The sequence below is a fragment of the Idiotropiscis lumnitzeri genome, chromosome 8 (assembly GCF_059441095.1).
Source record: "Idiotropiscis lumnitzeri isolate Australia: NSW breed Sydney's pygmy pipehorse chromosome 8, RoL_Ilum_1.0, whole genome shotgun sequence".
NCBI lineage: Eukaryota > Metazoa > Chordata > Actinopteri > Syngnathiformes > Syngnathidae > Idiotropiscis > Idiotropiscis lumnitzeri.
Window position 1 is genome coordinate 13,749,959 of NC_142398.1, and position 18,876 is coordinate 13,768,834.

Consider the following 18,876-nt stretch of genomic DNA (forward strand, 5'->3'; position numbering starts at 1 on the left):
TGTGACGTATCCCCTGCAATAGATGGGGAATCGCTGTACAATGTTTATTTATTTTTGTTAATTTCATGCATATTCAGTCGTACCTGGTATCTTAACTCTTTTGTGACAAGAAAGCGTGGCACGTGTGGCACATGGACAAAAAGTAGCTTAAAAGTAGCTTGCGTCAGAATGTTCGCCCAGCCTACCAAGTCATGGATGAACAATATTTATTATGTTAATTAGCCTCATTCTGAACTGCTCCAAATTATGTACGTGGTGCAGCTGTGTGCTGTCCATCCCCTTTTAACATTTTTCACCCCTCTCTCCAGCTCCACATGTTTTGGACCTGCTAGTTCATCTACGTGTCGTCTTTGGAGTAAACACTGCCAGCATCTACAGAATAATGACAGAGAAATAACTGTAAAACATCCTGCAAAAACCTCCATCACCTTTTCTCCAAAAAGGAACGTCTCTGCTTCTGATCGTCTTCATCTAAAACCGAGTCTTCCACTGCAACCCTGCGTTCCCGATGCATTATTGGGCCACACTGAATCTCAAGCCAGGCGGGATCGCCTTGATCAGAAAGCGTTGCTGGACTTTTCCCATAAAGGTACACATGGACTAATTTCAATTGATGTGCAACGTCCCCTAAGACTACAAATACAAAAAAAAACAAAAAGAGAGGGTCACTTCTGAGAGCAAAAACTAAAACTTATTTTTACTTTTATCATTTTTTATTTATCCCAGTTTGTTCTTGTCCTCCTCCGCCTGTATTTGAGAAAAGAACTAGAACTTGTTTGTGAGCTTTTATCACTATTATAATTACACTTAGTTTAGATTTTAATATTTTTAGTTTAAAGTAAGCTGTATTCGTGTAAAAACATTTGCCAAGCCACATTGACAAATCATTTTGAAATTAATTAAAATTGATAAATTCCTCATTTCATTACTTTTTATCGTGTTTCTTTAAGACCTGTTTTTGCAGCATTATCCTCAGCCTGGATATGAAAAAATGCAATCCGAGACCCAAGCAGATGGACAGATGACTCCTGAGAAGTCTGAGGCCTGGTCAACGTGCTGCATAGAGGATTCCTGCATCGCTCAACTCGGATGGCATCCTGAAGAAGATATTAAAAGTACATTCTCCAACACATCGGCCAATGTTAAATCCATAGAGAAGCAAAGACTCTGGTCGAAGCCTTGGACAGATGTTGAGGTTGATAAGAAACATGGCTGTCAACCCAGAGACAATGTTGGAATAACACCCGCTCCCTGGAGGACATCCAGAGGAACAAAATTTAAGACATGTCTGGTGCATCCCGTGCAAACATCTCCTGTCTCGCACACTGGAGTCGCATCACCAAATGTCAGCGAAGTGAGTGACTTTCTAAAAGGAGCCTACCGTCTTGAATCTGCCACCAAATTCCGACAACCTCCCTTAAACATCGACAAGGAGCTTTTTGACAGGCAGTCTGTACCCGAATTCTCAAAAAGCACTAGTCTTCCAGGGAAGGGACCAGAGGATCCATATTACGTCAGCATTTCTTACCCAGATTCTGTATATGAGGGTGAGTATGGCGCAGTCGAGAGAGAACTGAAGGCCACCTCAGGGTGTTGGGGGTGTGTGATCAGACTCAGATGGTGCTGCTTATCAGTACAGTTGCAGGCATGTTGATTAAAGAAAACATTGGTTAGCGCAGTGTTTCAATGTGGCGCACAAATATGTGAAGGAGAATCACCAAGGAAGAAGGATGAGAAAACGTGCGTTGAGGTGATGTACACAACTGCACTTTAATGTAGTTTTATGAACATTTGTGGTAAAATGGGCCACATTTTTTAAACATCATTTAGGTTGAGGTAATTTTTTTCTTAAAAGATCTTCCTTTTAATAGTGGTGTAAATATTCTAATTTGTTTATTTATCAATAATTCAGTTACAGTGAACCAATTTTATCAAATAGATGCACAAAACCTTTAAATGCATATATGTAAAATGATAGATTTGACCAAAATTTACTGTAAATTTTATTTTCAATAACTCAATCGGTCAATTATTTGATGAATAAAATAAAGTATTTTACATATTTTATTCAAACGCTGCTAAAGTAATGCAAATAAACAGACCATGTAGCATAATTTGCAAACTATTTTTTTATATATATTTTGACGAAAACTTCAACCAGATGGCTGAACAAGTAAGCTAAAGGAAAAAGAGCCAATAAAAAAAAAAAAACCAATGCGTGTTCTTTCGTTTTATCAAAATTAATGCGTTAACTTTGCAGCTATATTTTAATTTTTTAAAGTGTTTCAAACATGGTCCATAGGTAGTTTTACTTTCAGGTTAAGTTGTGTGAAACTTGTTCGAGAAATCTGTAAAGCCAAATTCAAATACCATATGAGATTGCACTCCTTCACCATATCTTGGTGCAACCGTGTTCAGGTTACCTCCACAGGGCTTTGCAAATCAACACCCAATGGAGTGTGGTGGCCAGGGGCAGAACTAAATCTGTTAGCAAAAATTTTAGACAATCGTTTCTCTGAGCACAGTCCACCTGAGTCAGTTTTGATTATGTGTAATTGGAAGGTGTGAGACGATGTTTTTAATGTCCCTTCAGCAAATGTACATATATATAAATATTATATCCCTAAATTTGCCCAAAACTATCAGTTTTATGCTAGGTCACGTATATTCTTCTTCATAATAATAATAATATTAATAATAATAATCATAATAGGGCTGAATTGATAAACTGAGGACGTCGAGACGTTTCAATAAAGTCAATGCAGCTGTGTGTTATACCGCCCTCAAGTGGCCAAAGCAGGCATGCCAGTAACAGCAGCACCATGGTCGTTCAACTGATTAATCGCATTTCACCACTGTATTAAGTGTTTGTTTGTTTTTTATTTTATTTAATTACAAGTACGTTCAAATCTTGACCCTGATGTGTGGTGTCCCCATGCTAGCTTCCTCTCACGTTTAGAAAATATGCATGTTTGGTTCACTGAAGACTAAAATTGGTCAGTTGATGTTAGTCCATAGGTGTCCTGCGTTTGTCAAGACAACCAAACCACCAAGCACCCATCCCCAATTAAGGCTAAGCCATATCGAAAATGTCTGGTTGAAGTATCCCTTTGAGGTGTGGTTGTATTGCGCATGCGCACCGCATCGTCCCACGCCCTCTTTCCACTCGTGTCGCCTTAGTAACGGAGGAAAAGAAAAGGAGGGAGGGAAGGAAGCCAGAGGAGAGGAGGAGGAGAGGCACCCAGAACAATCTGCTCATCTCGCTACCGCCGTGTCAGAAGCTATTTTGTTAAAATTAGGCGACATTAGGCCTGCCGAAAAGACGTCCTCGCGTCTACAGGTTAGTGACGAAGCCGTTGTTAGCATCGCTGCGCGTGGCTTCTATTAGCCGCTCACCGTCTTGCTTTTCCTCCGCGAGAGACAATAGGGCCCGACACAGGCTGTATAGGATTTTGTTGTATAGAACCGGAAGACAAGGCACTAAACGTCATCTTTTCTTTTATTACTAACCTCACACATAGAACGGTGTGTTTAATAAAAAGAAGCCGGTGGCAATTTTCACCTATTCGCTCTCATTCCCTTCATCAGCATCATGTGGCGACTCGCTCTTATACGTCTCAGCATGCGCTGCTGTGACAGTGCGCATGCATGTGTGCCAAATGGCAGCGCAGTGCACTGCATGGCTTGTGCATGTCGTCAAATGTGTAGTGACAGCCGGGGTGACCTGTTTCGTGTGGACCAAGCTGCACTGAATGGAAGCCCGACAGAAACAGGCAGCTCATGTGCACAAAGCCTGCAGGCTCGGACCTCACTTGTCTTTTATATGTTGTTATTATTTACCATCTGTTAGCACTGCTTGATTCCAGCCCGGACACACGTGTTTTTTTAGAACCTCAAGTGGTTTTACAGTCACCCTTATCTGCGTATTTAAACATTTATATGAGTGTCTGGGTAAAATGAGAGGATGCATTTCACTTTGTTCCTCACTAAATTCTGAATCGTTTTATTTTTATGTATTATCAGCGACCGTGGGTCAAATATTTCAATGCTTTTTAATGACATGACCTCTGCACTTTTACCGGCGTGTCCAGACAAAAAAAGGCAGTAGTTGCGTTTTATGCAATTGGAAAATTAACATAAGACATTTTCAATATGATTTTCACAATTTCTGATTGCAAGAAAAAAATGCTAATTTTCAAGTAATTGTGTTGTATTCACTTGGAATAATAACAAAAGTCATCTGAAATATCTTTCAGGAGAATTTTTATTCCCCAAATATCATTGTGTTGCAATTTGCTTACTCAGCAATCCATAGCTCACTTTTTATTTGCCCATGCCATATTCTAATGAAAGTAGGGCAGCACGGTTACCGAGCAGTTAGCGTGTCTACCTCTCCGTGAGGCTCAAACTTGTGTGGGTTTCTACACAGTATTCCAGAGCCTGCCCCCTCGCCTATTCCCAAAACAAAACATGCACATGTTCTGTGTTGTACTAGATTATCAGTCATAGCCTAATTAGGAAGGACAATGAATGTTAAATGTTCTTCACCTTTAGATGATCAAACCTGCTAAAAATAATGCAAAATATAGGTCAGAGTTTGCTAAGCAATTAACTATCTTCATGATTATTTGAGGCAGCTGTAGCTTGTCTCAACATCCATCCATTTTTTTCCTGCTTGTCCTCTTTAGAGTCACGGGTGGGCTGAATATTACTTTGTTGACATTTACCCACACAAGGCAGCCTGCAATTCAAACCCAGAACCTCCTAGGTGTGATGCAGCAATGCTGACCAGTACACTGTACTATCTAATGAGACAAATAATTTTCAAGTGGAACACCACTATAATTATTGTCAGCTTAGTTTGGTTCTGAATGTGGGCTGTCGTCTTATCAAGAGCAGAGCCTGAGCCACAGGCCATTGGCAAATCCTGCCTTGTCACCTGTAAGCTCTTTAAATTTGACAGGCAAATCTTTGTCACTCCTGATAACAATGTTAGCAATAAATTACATTGGTGCCTTAATCTCTATGTGCCCTGCAGTTGGCTAGTGACCAGTGCCGGGTGCACGCCATAGTTTGTTCAAAGTCAGATGGAATCTAGCTCACCTATGACTCAAATGAGGACAAGGGGGTATCGAAATAGAAAATGGATGGATACATTTAGTTCAGGGGTCACCAACGTGGTACCGGTGAGCCTGAGGTAGCCTGCAAGGACTAGCTCATCATTGAGATGCTTGTAAAAAAATGTGCTTATTGATTTTTACATCACATTTATATTTGGTGTAGACAACAAGTGAGAAGTAACTCTTGGATCGGTTTTCTCATGTCTAACAGCTTTTTTGCTCAAGGGCCATATTGGATGTTGAAATTGAACAGATGGGCCAAATCATTTTTGGATGAAGTAAAATACAAAAATGAAAATTTGTATGTCCAGTAAAATAGATTGTTTCAATTAAAAAACATTTATATTTACATAAATTAAAATTGTTTGATTGCTGTGATTAACTGCATTTTAAAATGCATTACAATACATTTTATAAAATAAATATCACCAACAATTCCCTCAAATTATTTAATAAGAACGATGAATGCAAAAAATGAATTCATTAATTTCAATTAGCCTAAGTAGTACAAAAAATAATGAAAAAAATCATTCTTGATTTTAACTTAATTTAAATTTCATAATCATTTTTACATGTAATGAAAATAGTTTTCTAATAATTTACTACTTGCTATAAATCCGTTAGCACAATGACAAGATCCATTTTATAAAAAAAACAAGATAAATTACTTCAACAACTCATTGAACAAATATGACGGTCCTTCTACTCTTGAAAAAAATAAACGCTCATTGGGTCGGATTGAAGAACAGAGCTGGCCAATTCTGGCCCACCAGCCTTACTTTGCTCATCTCTGGTTTTGAAAGAAGAAGTGACCCAGCTGAAGAGAGAAAAAAGCAGGCGACCCAGCTCTTCAACTGACCTACTTCTTACACATGTGATAGACAGACTTCCTGGATGAAGACTTATCTTTTATTTCTCTTTCCTCTCCAGACATGTCAGACATAGTTCCTCCAGAAGTGAGACCCAAACCGGCGGTCCCTGCTAAGCCCCCCAATGTGGGCGCTCCTTCCCCCTCCAGCCCCTTCCCTCCTCAAGGTCCGGGCATGGGAGGCCTCGGCGGAGTTACCGCTCCACCTCCCAGTGCCATCCCGGTGCCCATCGGGAGTCACGGCCCGAGCCACGGGGCCTCTCATGCCGTTAGTCACGGTGTGGGCCACAATGTTAGCCACGGTGCAGGTCATGCTGCAGCCCACATTGGTGGGCATGGTCACAGCATTTCCAACAGCACCAGCGGGGGGTCCACTCTGCTGGGCTACATCGGGATCGACACCATCATCGAGCAGATGAGGAAGAAGACAATGAAGACGGGCTTTGACTTTAACATCATGGTTGTTGGTGAGTGTGACTGTCAAGAGCCTCTCGTGAGATTTCGTAAAAGCTTTTGAGACGTCAGCACAGTGAAAATCTAAACCTAAGGTGGGCAAACTGTGGCCTGCAAGCCATGAAAGTTCCAGAGTTCAAGAGTCATAATATCTGCTGCAATAATGTAGCCATTTATGTATTAAAATTGGTACAATTGTTTTCGTTTAATTTTCATGTATTTTTATATTCATTTATTAAAATAAATAAGATATTGATTTATTAATAAGAGATTGATTTATTTAAATTATACAAATAAGTCTAACATCGTTCCGTATGTTTTTAACTAATAAAAATGTGTTGATTGCAATTTACCTGCACAATTAAAAGAAAAAATTAAAAACAGTTTTATGATTAAAATAACGAATTTACATGCGCTTGACAATTTTCCTTAAAAGAAGAAAAAATATATTTTACCTGAACCCATATGTCCGTTTAAAATTGATTACAAACTAGTGAAATGTGATAATAAACCTAGAATTGGAACTAGAATTTATTCCCAAGTAGCTGTTGTCAACACATGCCACTCTGTCCAGGCTGCTCAGTACAATATGGGTAAAGTGACAGTTATATTAAAGAAGATAAGATGAACAGTTTTTACCCTTTGTGTGAAGAGATTGACCTCCCAAGCACAAGTGTAAATCCTCCAAGAACGCTCGGCACTGCAGCAATCATTTGTCATCAGCGTAAAGCGTAAATACACGTTTATCATTTCTATTTTTCATGGGTTTACTGTACTGCACTCCGATTCTGTGCAGTAGGACACAAATTGTGTCGGTTTCAGGCCTCTTTATCAGACATTTTTCACCATCAGGTCACAGCGGTCTGGGGAAGTCGACTCTGGTGAACACCTTGTTCAAGTCGCAGGTGAGCAGGAGGAGTGCAGGATGGTCGCGGGATGACAAGATACCCAAAACTGTGGAAATCAAATCTGTGTCTCACGGTGAGTGCAAGTAGCAACACACACTCAGCATTTCTAATTTTAGAAATAAAATAATCCACTTGCCAAATCATTCTCATGCAGGTTGTTTTTGTGTTTCTGTCTATCAGGGGAACTCAAGAGCATCTGGGTTCCGACCAATTTTTTAACGGAAATAAAATGTATTTTTTATTTATTTTTATTTATTTACAAACCCTGAAATATTTTTAAAAATAGGCTGATAAAAATTCAACATACTTTTTCCACAAAACAATGGGTGGTAATGGGAGGTGAATTCCAGTAAACCCAGGAAACATGCAAAATATGAAAAAATATTTTTTGGGGAAAAAAAAACAAAAAACAAAAAACCAAACACCCAAAAACTTGAATATGTGAATCCGAATTACAAATACGCAGGTGTCAACTATTGTTTTAAGTTGTATTATCACCAATCACCACTAGATGGCAGACATGTCTTAGTTGCGCAACGTAATAATGGCATAACAAGTACAAAACCCGACGTTTCAAGCAAGCTGAAAAAGCCAATGAGGAAAAGCCATTCTGGCAGGCAATAACATCATAAATGCAGCGTATGACTGGAGTGGCATGCATTTTATTGCGATTACTCTATTGGGAATATTGTGAGGCAACAATGATCGGCAGGTTTGCGGTGAACTGCATATTGTTCATTTTTATACAGTTCATCACACGGGAGTGCTGCTGTAACACTTCAAATTTCCCCATTGTGGGACTAATAAAGGACATCTTTATCTTTATCTTTATCTTTATTATTGTAGAACCTGGAGGGCTGTGAAAAGACAAAAAAAAAAAAAAACAATTGGCATCCGAACAACCATGGTGACTATTAAAGTGAAATCACCATCTGGTATAAAATGTCCATATTATGCAAAACAAGCGCTGTTGTGTATCTTCATTGATGCTCAGCGATTAAAATCTTGACCTTATTTCTTCATGCCCATTTATGACTAAAGCTTCAATGTGACAAATGTCACTTAGTCATCAGCCATCTTCAATTGCCCTTGACTGGCTCCCTTTCCTTGAACCCCACCGGTCATGTTTTGAGCAGACAGTGATGTGGGGCCAGACACTTATGACATATGCTCTAAGCACGTCATTTCTGGTAAAACTGCGCTGACATGCGGATAAACATTTGACAGTTTCCGCCATGATTTAGAGCACCGGGGAGTTAGAGGTGATAAATCGGTGATGAGCTGCTTGGGTGGTCCATTTTTATGTTAATGTCTGCAGTAGAAAAGGACACCACAAAGAGTATTTTGCAATAAATGAGAACATTCATCCAGCAATTTTTTTATACCACTTGTCCTAATTAGGAGCCTTTCCTCCCAGCTGATTTTGGACAGAAGGTGTGTCTTGTTGCCAGCCAATCACGCGGCACATATAGACACAGAACCCACAACCTATGATTGTAAGGTCATGCAAACCAGTATTTCATCATGCTAATACCCAAAATGTTTTCTTTTGTAAAATAATGACATTGCACTGCTTTCAGGGCAAGGCAGCTATCTCCTCAAACTTAATAGTGAGTATGTTGTTTTGTCCAAGTTTTTAAGTTATGCGTCTTTGTGTGCAGTTATTGAGGAAGGAGGTGTGAAAATGAAGCTGACTGTTGTCGACACTCCGGGCTTTGGGGACTTAATCAACAACGACAACTGGTAGGCGGTTTTCCACTTCCCGAAACTTTAAACTCGCAGCACTGAATTCCATCCGAGCCAAGTCCTGCGCCAATTTCTTTTTTTTTTAATCTGTTGACTTCACATTTTTTTTTGTGTCCGCAGCTGGGAGCCCATTTGCAAGTACATCAATGAGCAGTATGAGAAGTTCCTCAAAGAGGAGGTGAATATCACCAGAAAGAAGCGCATCCCCGATACCAGAGTGCACTGCTGTCTCTATTTCATCTCCCCGACTGGACACTCGTAAGTCACGGCTGAAATTGTTCTGACGATATTCAACCTTTAGTCCACATCCACAAAATGCGACCGAGAGAACCTCCTAATCTCAGACAAGTGAAGGTTAATGAGACAGATGAGACATGACAACTTCATTTCCCGCGCCACACTGATTATTAGCACTTGTGCATTCATAGAGAGTGACAACTCCCCCTTCCCAACCTACTTTCTCGTCTTGCATTTATCGGCTGTACGCGACAGACTGCGGCAGCTCGACGTGGAGTTCATGAAGCGTTTGAGTCACTCCGTCAACATCATTCCTGTGATCGCCAAGGCCGACACCATGACCCCCGATGAGAGACACGAGTTCAAACAGCGGGTGAGTGGTGCGCCACTGAAAGCACAAACCTTTCACAATGCTTATGTCATAATAAAAGAAAACATCATTATGATAATGATTTAAAGTTAAATGAAACTGAACAGCACTGAGCCAGTAATTTTTTTTCTCATTCCACTAGAAGGGCTTAACATACACTTCCATTTCCATTTAGGCAAAAAACAAAAGTAGCAAGATGGGAAAAGGGTTGAGCTTGACGTTAAAGACGAATGTGTGGCTTGATATTTTCCTGTTCCCCTTGCAGGTAAAGAAGGAGCTGGAGATGAACGGCATCGATTTTTACCCGCAGAAAGAGTTTGACGAGGACATGGAGGACAAGAGCGATAACGACAAAATCAGAGTAAGTGATTTGGGTTTTCCACACAACACACTCCATTCAATCTGATGGAAATGTCTCGGGGTCCGCAGGAGGCGATGCCCTTTGCTGTGGTGGGCAGTGACAAAGAATATCAAGTGAATGGCAAGCGAGTTTTGGGAAGGAAGACCGCATGGGGAGTCGTTGAAGGTGAGCGTTTGTTTCTTGGAACATTTCCAGCCTTAGCCACACTGAAGGTATTGATGGGGTCTGTTTTTTTTTTTTGTTGCAGTTGAAAATATGAATCACTGTGAGTTTGCCCAGCTGAGGGACTTCATCATCAGGTAAAATTTGTATTCTCAGGGAATTGAAATAATCAAAACTGGACTGTTCTGGTGGTCTCGGCAGATGTTTTGCCTTTCCTACAATAGGACAGTTGAATCTTGACGTGAAGCGTTAGCCCGTATATTATTCCGATATTCCTTGTGGTAGCCTCATCACCCTGCGTTGTTTGCGTAACTTGTTGTTCATCGGGATTTCCACAATACTGGACACTTTAAAGCAGAGATCGCCAACCACTAGGCCGTAGCCCGGTACGGGTCCACAGGACACTTTGGACCGTGCCGCGGTGGGCCTTACAGATGAATGGGAAAAAAATGGCAGTTTTCTAGTTTATTTATTATTTGAGGCCATAATATATTTTATTTTGAAATATTTATTTTGATATTTTATTTTTGCCATTGTGCCTTTGTTGCGGATCCGGATTTAGCATTTGAACTCCGTTTTGTTTGCACAGGTCTCATTTACAGGATCTGAAGGAGGTGACTCATAACATTCACTACGAAACATACCGTGCCAAGAGACTCCATGAGAACGGAGGCCTGCACCCCGTTGACACCCAAGAGAGCAACCTGTAATCAGTCAGTGTTGTCGTATGACTTCAGTGATGCTGATAGATTTGCTCCACATTATATGATCATGATTAGCATCACTGCATGCTTGAAACACACTCCAATGTGTGCAGATCAGTGTCATTTAATTGTATTTTTTATAACTTCCCCCTTGCTTGTCAAAGTAAGTAAATATTTGGGTGTGCCACCCATTGCTTTGGTGCCATGATATGAAAGACTGCCAATGCCTGCATAGCGTTTGTAGGTTAGTCAAAGCTTAGGAAGAGTTTCAGAGAGAATGTTAATTAAGGTTTGTCATTATATTTGTTTTAGTAGGTACTGTTGTTTTTTGTGACTGATTGACGTATGGGATATTTTAATTACTTTAATCACAATTGTCATTATTGTGTGTCTCGCGTTGGTAGAAAAATCTAATTCATAATTATTTTTTTTCAAAACAGTTTACATGCAAAAAACTGCAGTTTGAGATATGTAAGCTTTGCAGATAAATCCACAGGAAGAGCTCGAACGCCATTAAATTGTTTCAAACGTTTAACACAATATGTTAAACTCATTTTAAGATATTTATGATTACTGAGACAAGATGAGGGGTATTTATTTAAAGTCAGTTACTTGTATGTACCTGGAAAAAAGACACATAGTGACGTCTTTTAGTTGTCATACTCCTTTCTACCACTTGGTGGCAGCACTCTTGTACAATATATCTGTGGAACAGCGGAAGAAATTTACAATAGGATTTTTTTTTTCCATGTCATTTTTGACTGTGGTAATTATGTCCACAAGCTCATAAGGAATCATTTTTAATTTATATACTTGGGGTTTATCAGTATTCCTCAAGATTCTAACGTGTTTTCTCACTCTGAAGGGATTTTCCGGTAAGTGTATTTTAATGGCGTGCACAGATATGCCGGCTTCAGGCCCTTTTATCCATCTGGTTCTATTTTTTTAATGATATGAGTCATTATTTTATACAAACGTGCACATTTGTGTGAATTTGTTTTGAGATGAGACGTCTGATGCAAATTAGACATTCAGTTGTTTGTGATTTTGGTGTGGTCAGGAGAAATGTAAAGAAATAGTGTGGCATCACTTTTTCTGGTCTGTTCACTTGTGCATGCTTGAATCCAAATTGCCTCTGCGAGTAAAGCCAATCACTGCACGATTCCAACAACTATTTCCAAACATGTTATATTTAGTTAAATACAGTAACTGGAACGAAGCGCAGCAGTTTGCAAGTAAATTGTCAGTCCACGATCAAACAGATTGCTTATCATTTTCATTTTTAATCATTCATCTCAACGTTGCTGTGAATCATTGAGATACAGTATGCAATTATTTGGATTCAGCATTTGTTTGTCTTATTTAATGGGATTTATTTAATAAATGTACATTCCTGTGGATTTTTTTTTCAGTTGAATGTGTTTTTATTGAAGCTTAACAGTCTAATCACTTTTCAGACATCAAACCTGATTTAGAGAATATATTTTATCTCTAGGCACAGTGGCCTTGTGGTTAGTGCATCCATCTCAAAATTGAGAGATCCAAGGTTTGAATCTTGGCTAAAACCATGTGTGAATTTCCTCCAGGGCCCCTGGCATCCTTCCACCTTACAAAATAAAATGTCACATTTAATCGATGGGATTATATTCAGTTTCAATTCATTGGGGGCTTTATACAGTAGTTTGGCCTACATATTGTGGGCCAGTGACAACGATTTATGATTTTACCAATGCGATATTCATCCATGGCCAAGGCTGTGTTCTGATGTTTAACTGAAGACAGAAGTGAAGCCAGCTAAGAGCCGCAAACAATGGAGTGCACTTATAAAGCACTTTATCTACAATGTATGGTGCCCAAACAAGCAGCAAGCAAAGGTCTGGCATCGCATCTGAAGGGAAGACATTCTGAATTTCCTCATGAGCACTGCACTTATGGCAAAGGAGTAAACATTTTAAAAATAGGATTTTAATGAAAATGTCCAAATCTATTGAAGTCCATGAAATACATAAACTGTTTTATTACAAATGCGTTGTGGTGGTGTATGACGGTGAAAATGACGAATATATAGTCCAAAAAATTCTGATTAATGAAACAATTGAATACGAGAAGACAGTTCTAACACAACCTGGTGGCTGCTTTCTAAGTAGAATCCGTTCGCCAGGCGAGGTCATAAAATTCCAAAAGCACGGGAGGTTATTGCTTGGTCCATTAAACATCTTACCTGGATTCATTAATAAATTACAATACTGTATCAGCCAGTGATAGAGAGCAAGAGAGAAACAATGTCTACTTGTTTATCCACCCATTAAAACAAAAAGATTATATGTGGTTAGAATTAACATAACATATTTTAGAACTGCAAAGAAATATATTTTTGTTCCAACCCAGTGATGAAACGAATATGTTGCGTACAAATTAGGTTTAACGATAATCTTAAAAAAAAAAAGAAAAAAAAAAAGCACGCCTGTGAGGCTGGATCGACATCGAGTCCAAATGCAAAATGTGCTGTGTATACGTGTGGCCACTAGAGGTCAGGCATGCACTGCGGAGAACAGCAAACCAACTGATTGGTATGAAATGTAAAAATGTTAACACTTTGATTGAGCATGTGTCACTGAGGTGGATCGTCCCCATTAGGCCCAAAAATGTGTTGCGTTGTCTTTAAGGAGACTGGGAGACATACAGTTATTTTTGTCGATATTTGCCGATCTACGTTTACTGCAAAAAGCGAAATATGTTAATGCAGAATTATGGGACAGATATGCTACCCCCAGGTCATAATAGCAAATATAAAACAAGACACCGTTAAAATTTCTTCAGTTACTCAAATGTTCTGTGATCTTCCGTGGTTCCGGTTATAGTTCTATTATCTTGACAATATTGGTCTTGGCAAGCTAATGCAAAAATCGCACGATCATCAGGTCTTAACACACATGAGAAATGTGTTGTGTCTAGGCCAATGATTTGTTTTAGACAGTACACAAATGATTAAACTGGATTGTCATATTGTCGGTGGAGCTTGTTACCTTGAAGCCGCCCAGTGGATTTAACGCTTTAATGTCCTTGACATCATCTTCAAGCAGAAAATACTCGAGCTGTCATCTCGTTTAACTTGTGCAGACCCACAGAACAAAGAGAGTGCTTTTGAAATGAAGACTGGCTACATTAAAGATTCCCCTGCTTAAGCCGTTCCCATCCTTCCCCTTTGTATCCCCCAAATGTCAGATGGCAACCTGGATAACTGGAAAATATATTTGTGACTGATAAGTACACACTGAGCAGCGTATGGCTACAACCAGCAGCAAGACGAAAGGAAGGTGGAACAGAAGTTTCCGAATCATTGACATAAATGCTTGAGCCAAACCGACAATGATTCAATTGATAGGCAACAACGCTACCGTCTGTCTGCAGATTGTTTATTGAGAGGGCAAAATGTGACATCAAGAGCTACTTCCTCACTAATGAATACAAATTAGACTACAGTAAGTAGCAAAGAAAAAGTTCTGTATCCCTTGGTTTAGCTCGATCTACAAGTAGGGTTGTTCAGATCACGTGAAAATTCAAGACAACTGGATTTGAGAGGCACCACTCGATTTGTTATTTTAGCAATGCTCTAATAAAACTAGCGATAGCAATGCAATAATAAGTGACTAGCATGACACCAAATAGACAACAGTTACCAAAAAGGAAATGGTTGGTATATTTGGGTTTGGTTGCTCGTTAGCATGCTAGTTCCTGGTTCACAGAAAATCATGAGTACATTGGCGGTGCCTTTGTCATTCCTCGGGAGTGGACGGTTCTATCGATATCGTAGTTAAATCCGTGTACGTTTTTTTTTACAGTTTCTTTGCCAAACGTAAGTGTTTCTTATTCTTTCCACACTTAAAGATTTGCCCCGGTAAGCTTTAATGTGACTGTTATCATCCTGCTTGCAAGAAAAAAAAAAAGGGAAGTCACAAGAAACAAAGAGGGAATTTCCCACCACAAACCAGTAGATGTCACTAAACAAAGGCCATCTGTTTCCTTGTTATCGACTGACAAGACTCGAGTTTTGAACGCAACGACAGATAAGAATTTGACGGTTAGCAATAGTTTTGATAACACAATGTCAAAGTGAACAGATAGTATTTAACAAAAAAAGGAGGTCTGACTCCGGAGATATTTCAGAGATGTAGAGTAGAATTCTGAAAAACGTTCACTATTTAAAAATTATGTGGAGCTTGTTATGGCCGTTGCAGTTTGATTAACATCAGAATCATCCAAAAAAATGATTAAAAAATAAAATGATCAACATGTCTCTACGACTGGCGTAATGATCTGAAGTCTTAGTCACAGGGAGAAAATGCAGACATCAATGTTATGTAAATTATCGATTTGCTAACCATTTAGCAATAGTTCTACTTTTTTGATGATTTTTTTTCTTCAATTCTCAATTGAAATCCTCTATTGCGTCAATTCACAACAGTGCTGAATGAACTCTTGTATAACAGTGTTTTAGAAACAAATGTTTACTTTACAGACAATTTTATGATTTTTTTCTAAATGTAAGATCATTCGGCATCATGTACTTGGGATTTGTAGAATTACATTATAAACCATTTTGTTTTGTGCATAAAGTTTAGAACAAAGACTGTCACCTCTTAACATTTAACTGAGTCGAACTGCCTGTTCATGCGTGTGAGGAGCAAAGAGAACATCTAAACTACGGGTATCAATTCTTGCTCATCATCATTTGGCTTTCGGACTTGAAACAGGTTCACAACAGAGGCATTTAGCCGGTGTGTTACAGCAGCAGGAACACTGAAGCGTCTTGTTACTTTGCTACGTTAGCATGACTTACCCCCTTGTGGCTGTCTGGAGAACTGCGCTTTTCATGCACAGCCACAAAATGGCTGACTGCTGCATGAGGTCAGCAGAAAGAGGAAATTGGCAACGTCTTACTCTATTGTTATGATCGTGACATGTAGAAGGGATGATTTTTTTTAAATTTGCTGGCGGATAAAACTGTGTGATAAACGCAAATATGTGAAACGAGGATAATGCTTTTTTTAGACTGGTGTAGTTCTTCACTTATATGTGCCATGTGTGAAGCGAATTTACACACAGAGATATCAGATATGCATAATTTGTAACATCCGTGTAAATAGTCATGTGAAATCGATATAAGAACTAAATGAGAATCGGGCACTGCAGTGCAAGTCCATCTGAGACCAAACAGCGTGGAGGGAAAAGTATGGCCCACGGGCCTCATATGACCCATTCCATTGTTTAACCCAGCCTGATGAGCTTTTTCAATACTGCATCAAGAATCCTGTAAGATTTACCATTTTTACAGGAAGTTATCTGATTCTTCTTACAATTGGTTAAATTAAGCCCCTGCCACTTGTTTGTGAAATTGACTCATATTCAAGTAGTATGGCCCAGATTACAGAGAACCCCTCTTGGATCTGTGATCTAATCAGCAGGTAATGACTAGCTGCTCAACATAAGGTGCTGAGCTGAAAGTAGAATTTTTTGCGATTAGAGTGAAAAAATGAGTGTGTACTGCAGAGTGAAAATCTTAATAAAATGGTTAGGAAAGTAGTAATGCAAAGTGACAAAATACACGCCAGCGTCCTGTCCTCTTTTAAAACCGTATTATCACAAGCATTTATTTTCTTAGGTTAATGTCGTAACATGAGTTTGAAATGATACTAAAGTGTTTGGAGCGCCGCTTTCCTGCCTGTTTTAGATGTCTCCTTCCTCCAACACACCGGATTCCACTGATCACCAGTCTCTGCAGAACTTGCTAAAGAGCAGATCATTTGAATCCGGTGTGTTTGGGGGAGGGAGCATGCAGGACAGCGGCCCCCAGGGACCGGGGTTGCCCACCCGTGGTTTGGAGTGTAACATCTCTTGAATACATCAGTTCCAGCAGTGTATTTGGATGTTAGATTTTTATTTTATTTATTTTATGGCGTGGAATTGGATTTCAGTCTGTGTGTGCTTCCATGTCATTCAAGCCCGTGGCTATTAGAATCACTTGGGCTGGCTGAGGTACTTTTAACCATATTAGCACTGAGGCTGTTTCTTGAACCAATCCGATTTGAAATTTGCATCAACTGGCCCATATTAACTCCAGCGTTGTCTCTGTCCTCTTGGTTAGTCTGAGAAAGTCAGTTTTGACGAGCAAAATAAATCTGTGGTGATTTTGCCAGATTAACACATTTAGTAATCTGCATCACTGGTGAGTATGATCAGGTAAATTTGTGTTGTTGTTGTTTTTTTGGTCATGGTTTTAGACAATTATTATGATCTGTTGTGCATGGCACAATTGCATGCCGGTTTATTCTCCATTGCGATGACATGACATGGCAAGTCCCTGCAAAATTTGAAGCCCAAACCTAAGAACGGTGTGGACAAATGTACCAAGCACTAATGCAGCTGCTCAAATTTAATGCAGTTTCCACTGAACAATGCTGCTTGGAGTTGTTTTTTGAATTGACTCCTCCCCCGCCATTTAATCCCTCCCCCCAAATCAACCAATCTCCACCCCCGCCAATCCGCCATGTTAACGTTCTATCTCAGTGTACAGTCTGGACCGACACTTTTTTTGTGTTGCTTTGTTTTAACACATCTTCTGCTTCGGTCTCCCCAGGAGCCTGTCCAGTGTGGACTTTCACAGGTTGGGGTTGAGCTCTCACACTCATACCGTCCAAGACACGAACCAACTGAGGACCAGGACTCGAGGGTTGGTTGAGTCCATTCCCCCTCCCACTCCTCCTCTTTCTCCTCCACGAGCAGTTCACTCTTCCCGCCTCCGCTCCACAGACGTTTTTTGTGTGTGTTGAAAAAGAGGAGGAGCGACTGCAGGCGACCGGACGACTGAGAGAGGACTGGAGTCGGTTCGCGAGCGCACAGCGAGCCAAGCACTACATCGTCGCCACTGTTGGTTGGTCGCCGTTGTGGCACAGTTAGCCGGCTCCCCCCCCCGTTCCGCCCGGGCCAGCGGACTTTTAAGAAAGTAGCGTTGCTACAACATCCCCAGGCGTGGAAAAAGGAGCCGACGGACTTCTTCTTTGACCGCTGGCGACACGGGAAAAATCGCGGGAACATCGCTTGACGACGCCACTGTCGGTGAGTGATGGTACTGCGGCTGTAGCTAGCATACGAGAACATTTACTTTTTTCCCGCATTTTATCACAACACAAGCAGTTTGTTTCACAGTTGTAACTACATACAAACACATTGCATCTGTTACACTATTTGGATCGTTTTCTTTGAATTTTATAGTCGTACATTTTGCACTTTTAACCAGACACCTTCGGTTAACGCTTGCTTTTCGGAATTGAGCGACACCTGCAGTTATTCCACACAAATTTAGTTTATATTTATTTTTTATCACTTTTATAGACTGTAAAACTATTTATTACTTAAGATTCTTTACAGAATTGCGCATTTTCCATGACATTTTCCAATAATTTCCCATTTCATAACTAAGCCTGATTGCTCATCCATGAGTGAGATCGGCCGATACCGATCAGTTATGTTTTTCGACTTGTTGATAAATATAAATTCCCTTTCTTAAAAAAAAAAAAAAAAAAAAAAAGGACATGATTTCATTTTGACAGTGCAAAAAATATCCAAATGTATTTTGATGCAGTTACTGTTTTGGTCTGTAGCATGCATGCAGTATAAAAGTAAGGGGGAGGGGATGTTACACTGCGCAAAGGTTGGTCTTGAGTTGGCTGAAGGATGCAAAGTATGAGCTGCTGGTTATCGGTTTTGATGATCGGAAATGAAAAGCATTGGTCGGAATATGTGGACCACATACTTTTCCATTGAAATCGGCCGATGACAATCGGTGCCCGATTGATTGGAGCACTATGTGACATGTTCCCATACCAACTGTTAGCATTTGATCGCTTGCCGTATTATTAGCAAGTGCCGAAATTCTAATAGATTATA

At 39.9% G+C, this 18,876-nt stretch overlaps 3 protein-coding genes across 30 annotated transcripts in view; 2 read left to right on the forward strand and 1 right to left on the reverse strand.

Moving 5' to 3' along the window:
* mb (myoglobin) overlaps window positions 1–1,590 on the reverse strand; it is a 19,171-nt gene extending 17,581 nt beyond the window's left edge. For 9 of the 23 annotated variants that reach the window (XR_015844640.1, XM_088302570.1, XM_088302567.1 and 6 more), the window contains exon 1: window positions 1,529–1,584. The gene's annotated coding sequence lies outside the window, so the exon portion shown is untranslated. Of the gene's footprint in view, window positions 1–428; window positions 634–929; window positions 1,098–1,381 lie in introns of all 23 variants that reach the window. The other 14 variants (XM_088302569.1, XM_088302575.1, XM_088302565.1 and 11 more) reach the window with 6 other exon arrangements.
* septin3 (septin 3) overlaps window positions 1–12,329 on the forward strand; it is a 14,839-nt gene extending 2,510 nt beyond the window's left edge. Inside the window, exons 1-10 of one of the 6 annotated variants that reach the window (XM_088302543.1) lie at window positions 1,607–1,740; window positions 6,051–6,455; window positions 7,294–7,422; window positions 9,011–9,092; window positions 9,216–9,353; window positions 9,588–9,705; window positions 9,968–10,063; window positions 10,132–10,228; window positions 10,311–10,362; window positions 10,815–12,329. In XM_088302543.1, coding sequence (XP_088158669.1) covers window positions 1,731–1,740; window positions 6,051–6,455; window positions 7,294–7,422; window positions 9,011–9,092; window positions 9,216–9,353; window positions 9,588–9,705; window positions 9,968–10,063; window positions 10,132–10,228; window positions 10,311–10,362; window positions 10,815–10,935 — 1,248 coding nt within the window. In that variant the 5' untranslated portion in view covers window positions 1,607–1,730 and the 3' untranslated portion in view covers window positions 10,936–12,329. Of the gene's footprint in view, window positions 1–308; window positions 590–950; window positions 1,751–1,819; window positions 3,341–6,050; window positions 6,456–7,293; window positions 7,423–9,010; window positions 9,093–9,215; window positions 9,354–9,587; window positions 9,706–9,967; window positions 10,064–10,131; window positions 10,229–10,310; window positions 10,363–10,814 lie in introns of those variants that run through there. The other 5 variants (XM_088302545.1, XM_088302544.1, XR_015844638.1 and 2 more) reach the window with 5 other exon arrangements.
* A 5,156-nt stretch (window positions 12,330–17,485) lies between these two features.
* atf7ip (activating transcription factor 7 interacting protein) overlaps window positions 17,486–18,876 on the forward strand; it is a 29,671-nt gene continuing 28,280 nt past the window's right edge. Inside the window, exon 1 of the mRNA XM_088301758.1 lies at window positions 17,486–18,045. The gene's annotated coding sequence lies outside the window, so the exon portion shown is untranslated. The remainder of the gene's footprint in view (window positions 18,046–18,876) is intronic.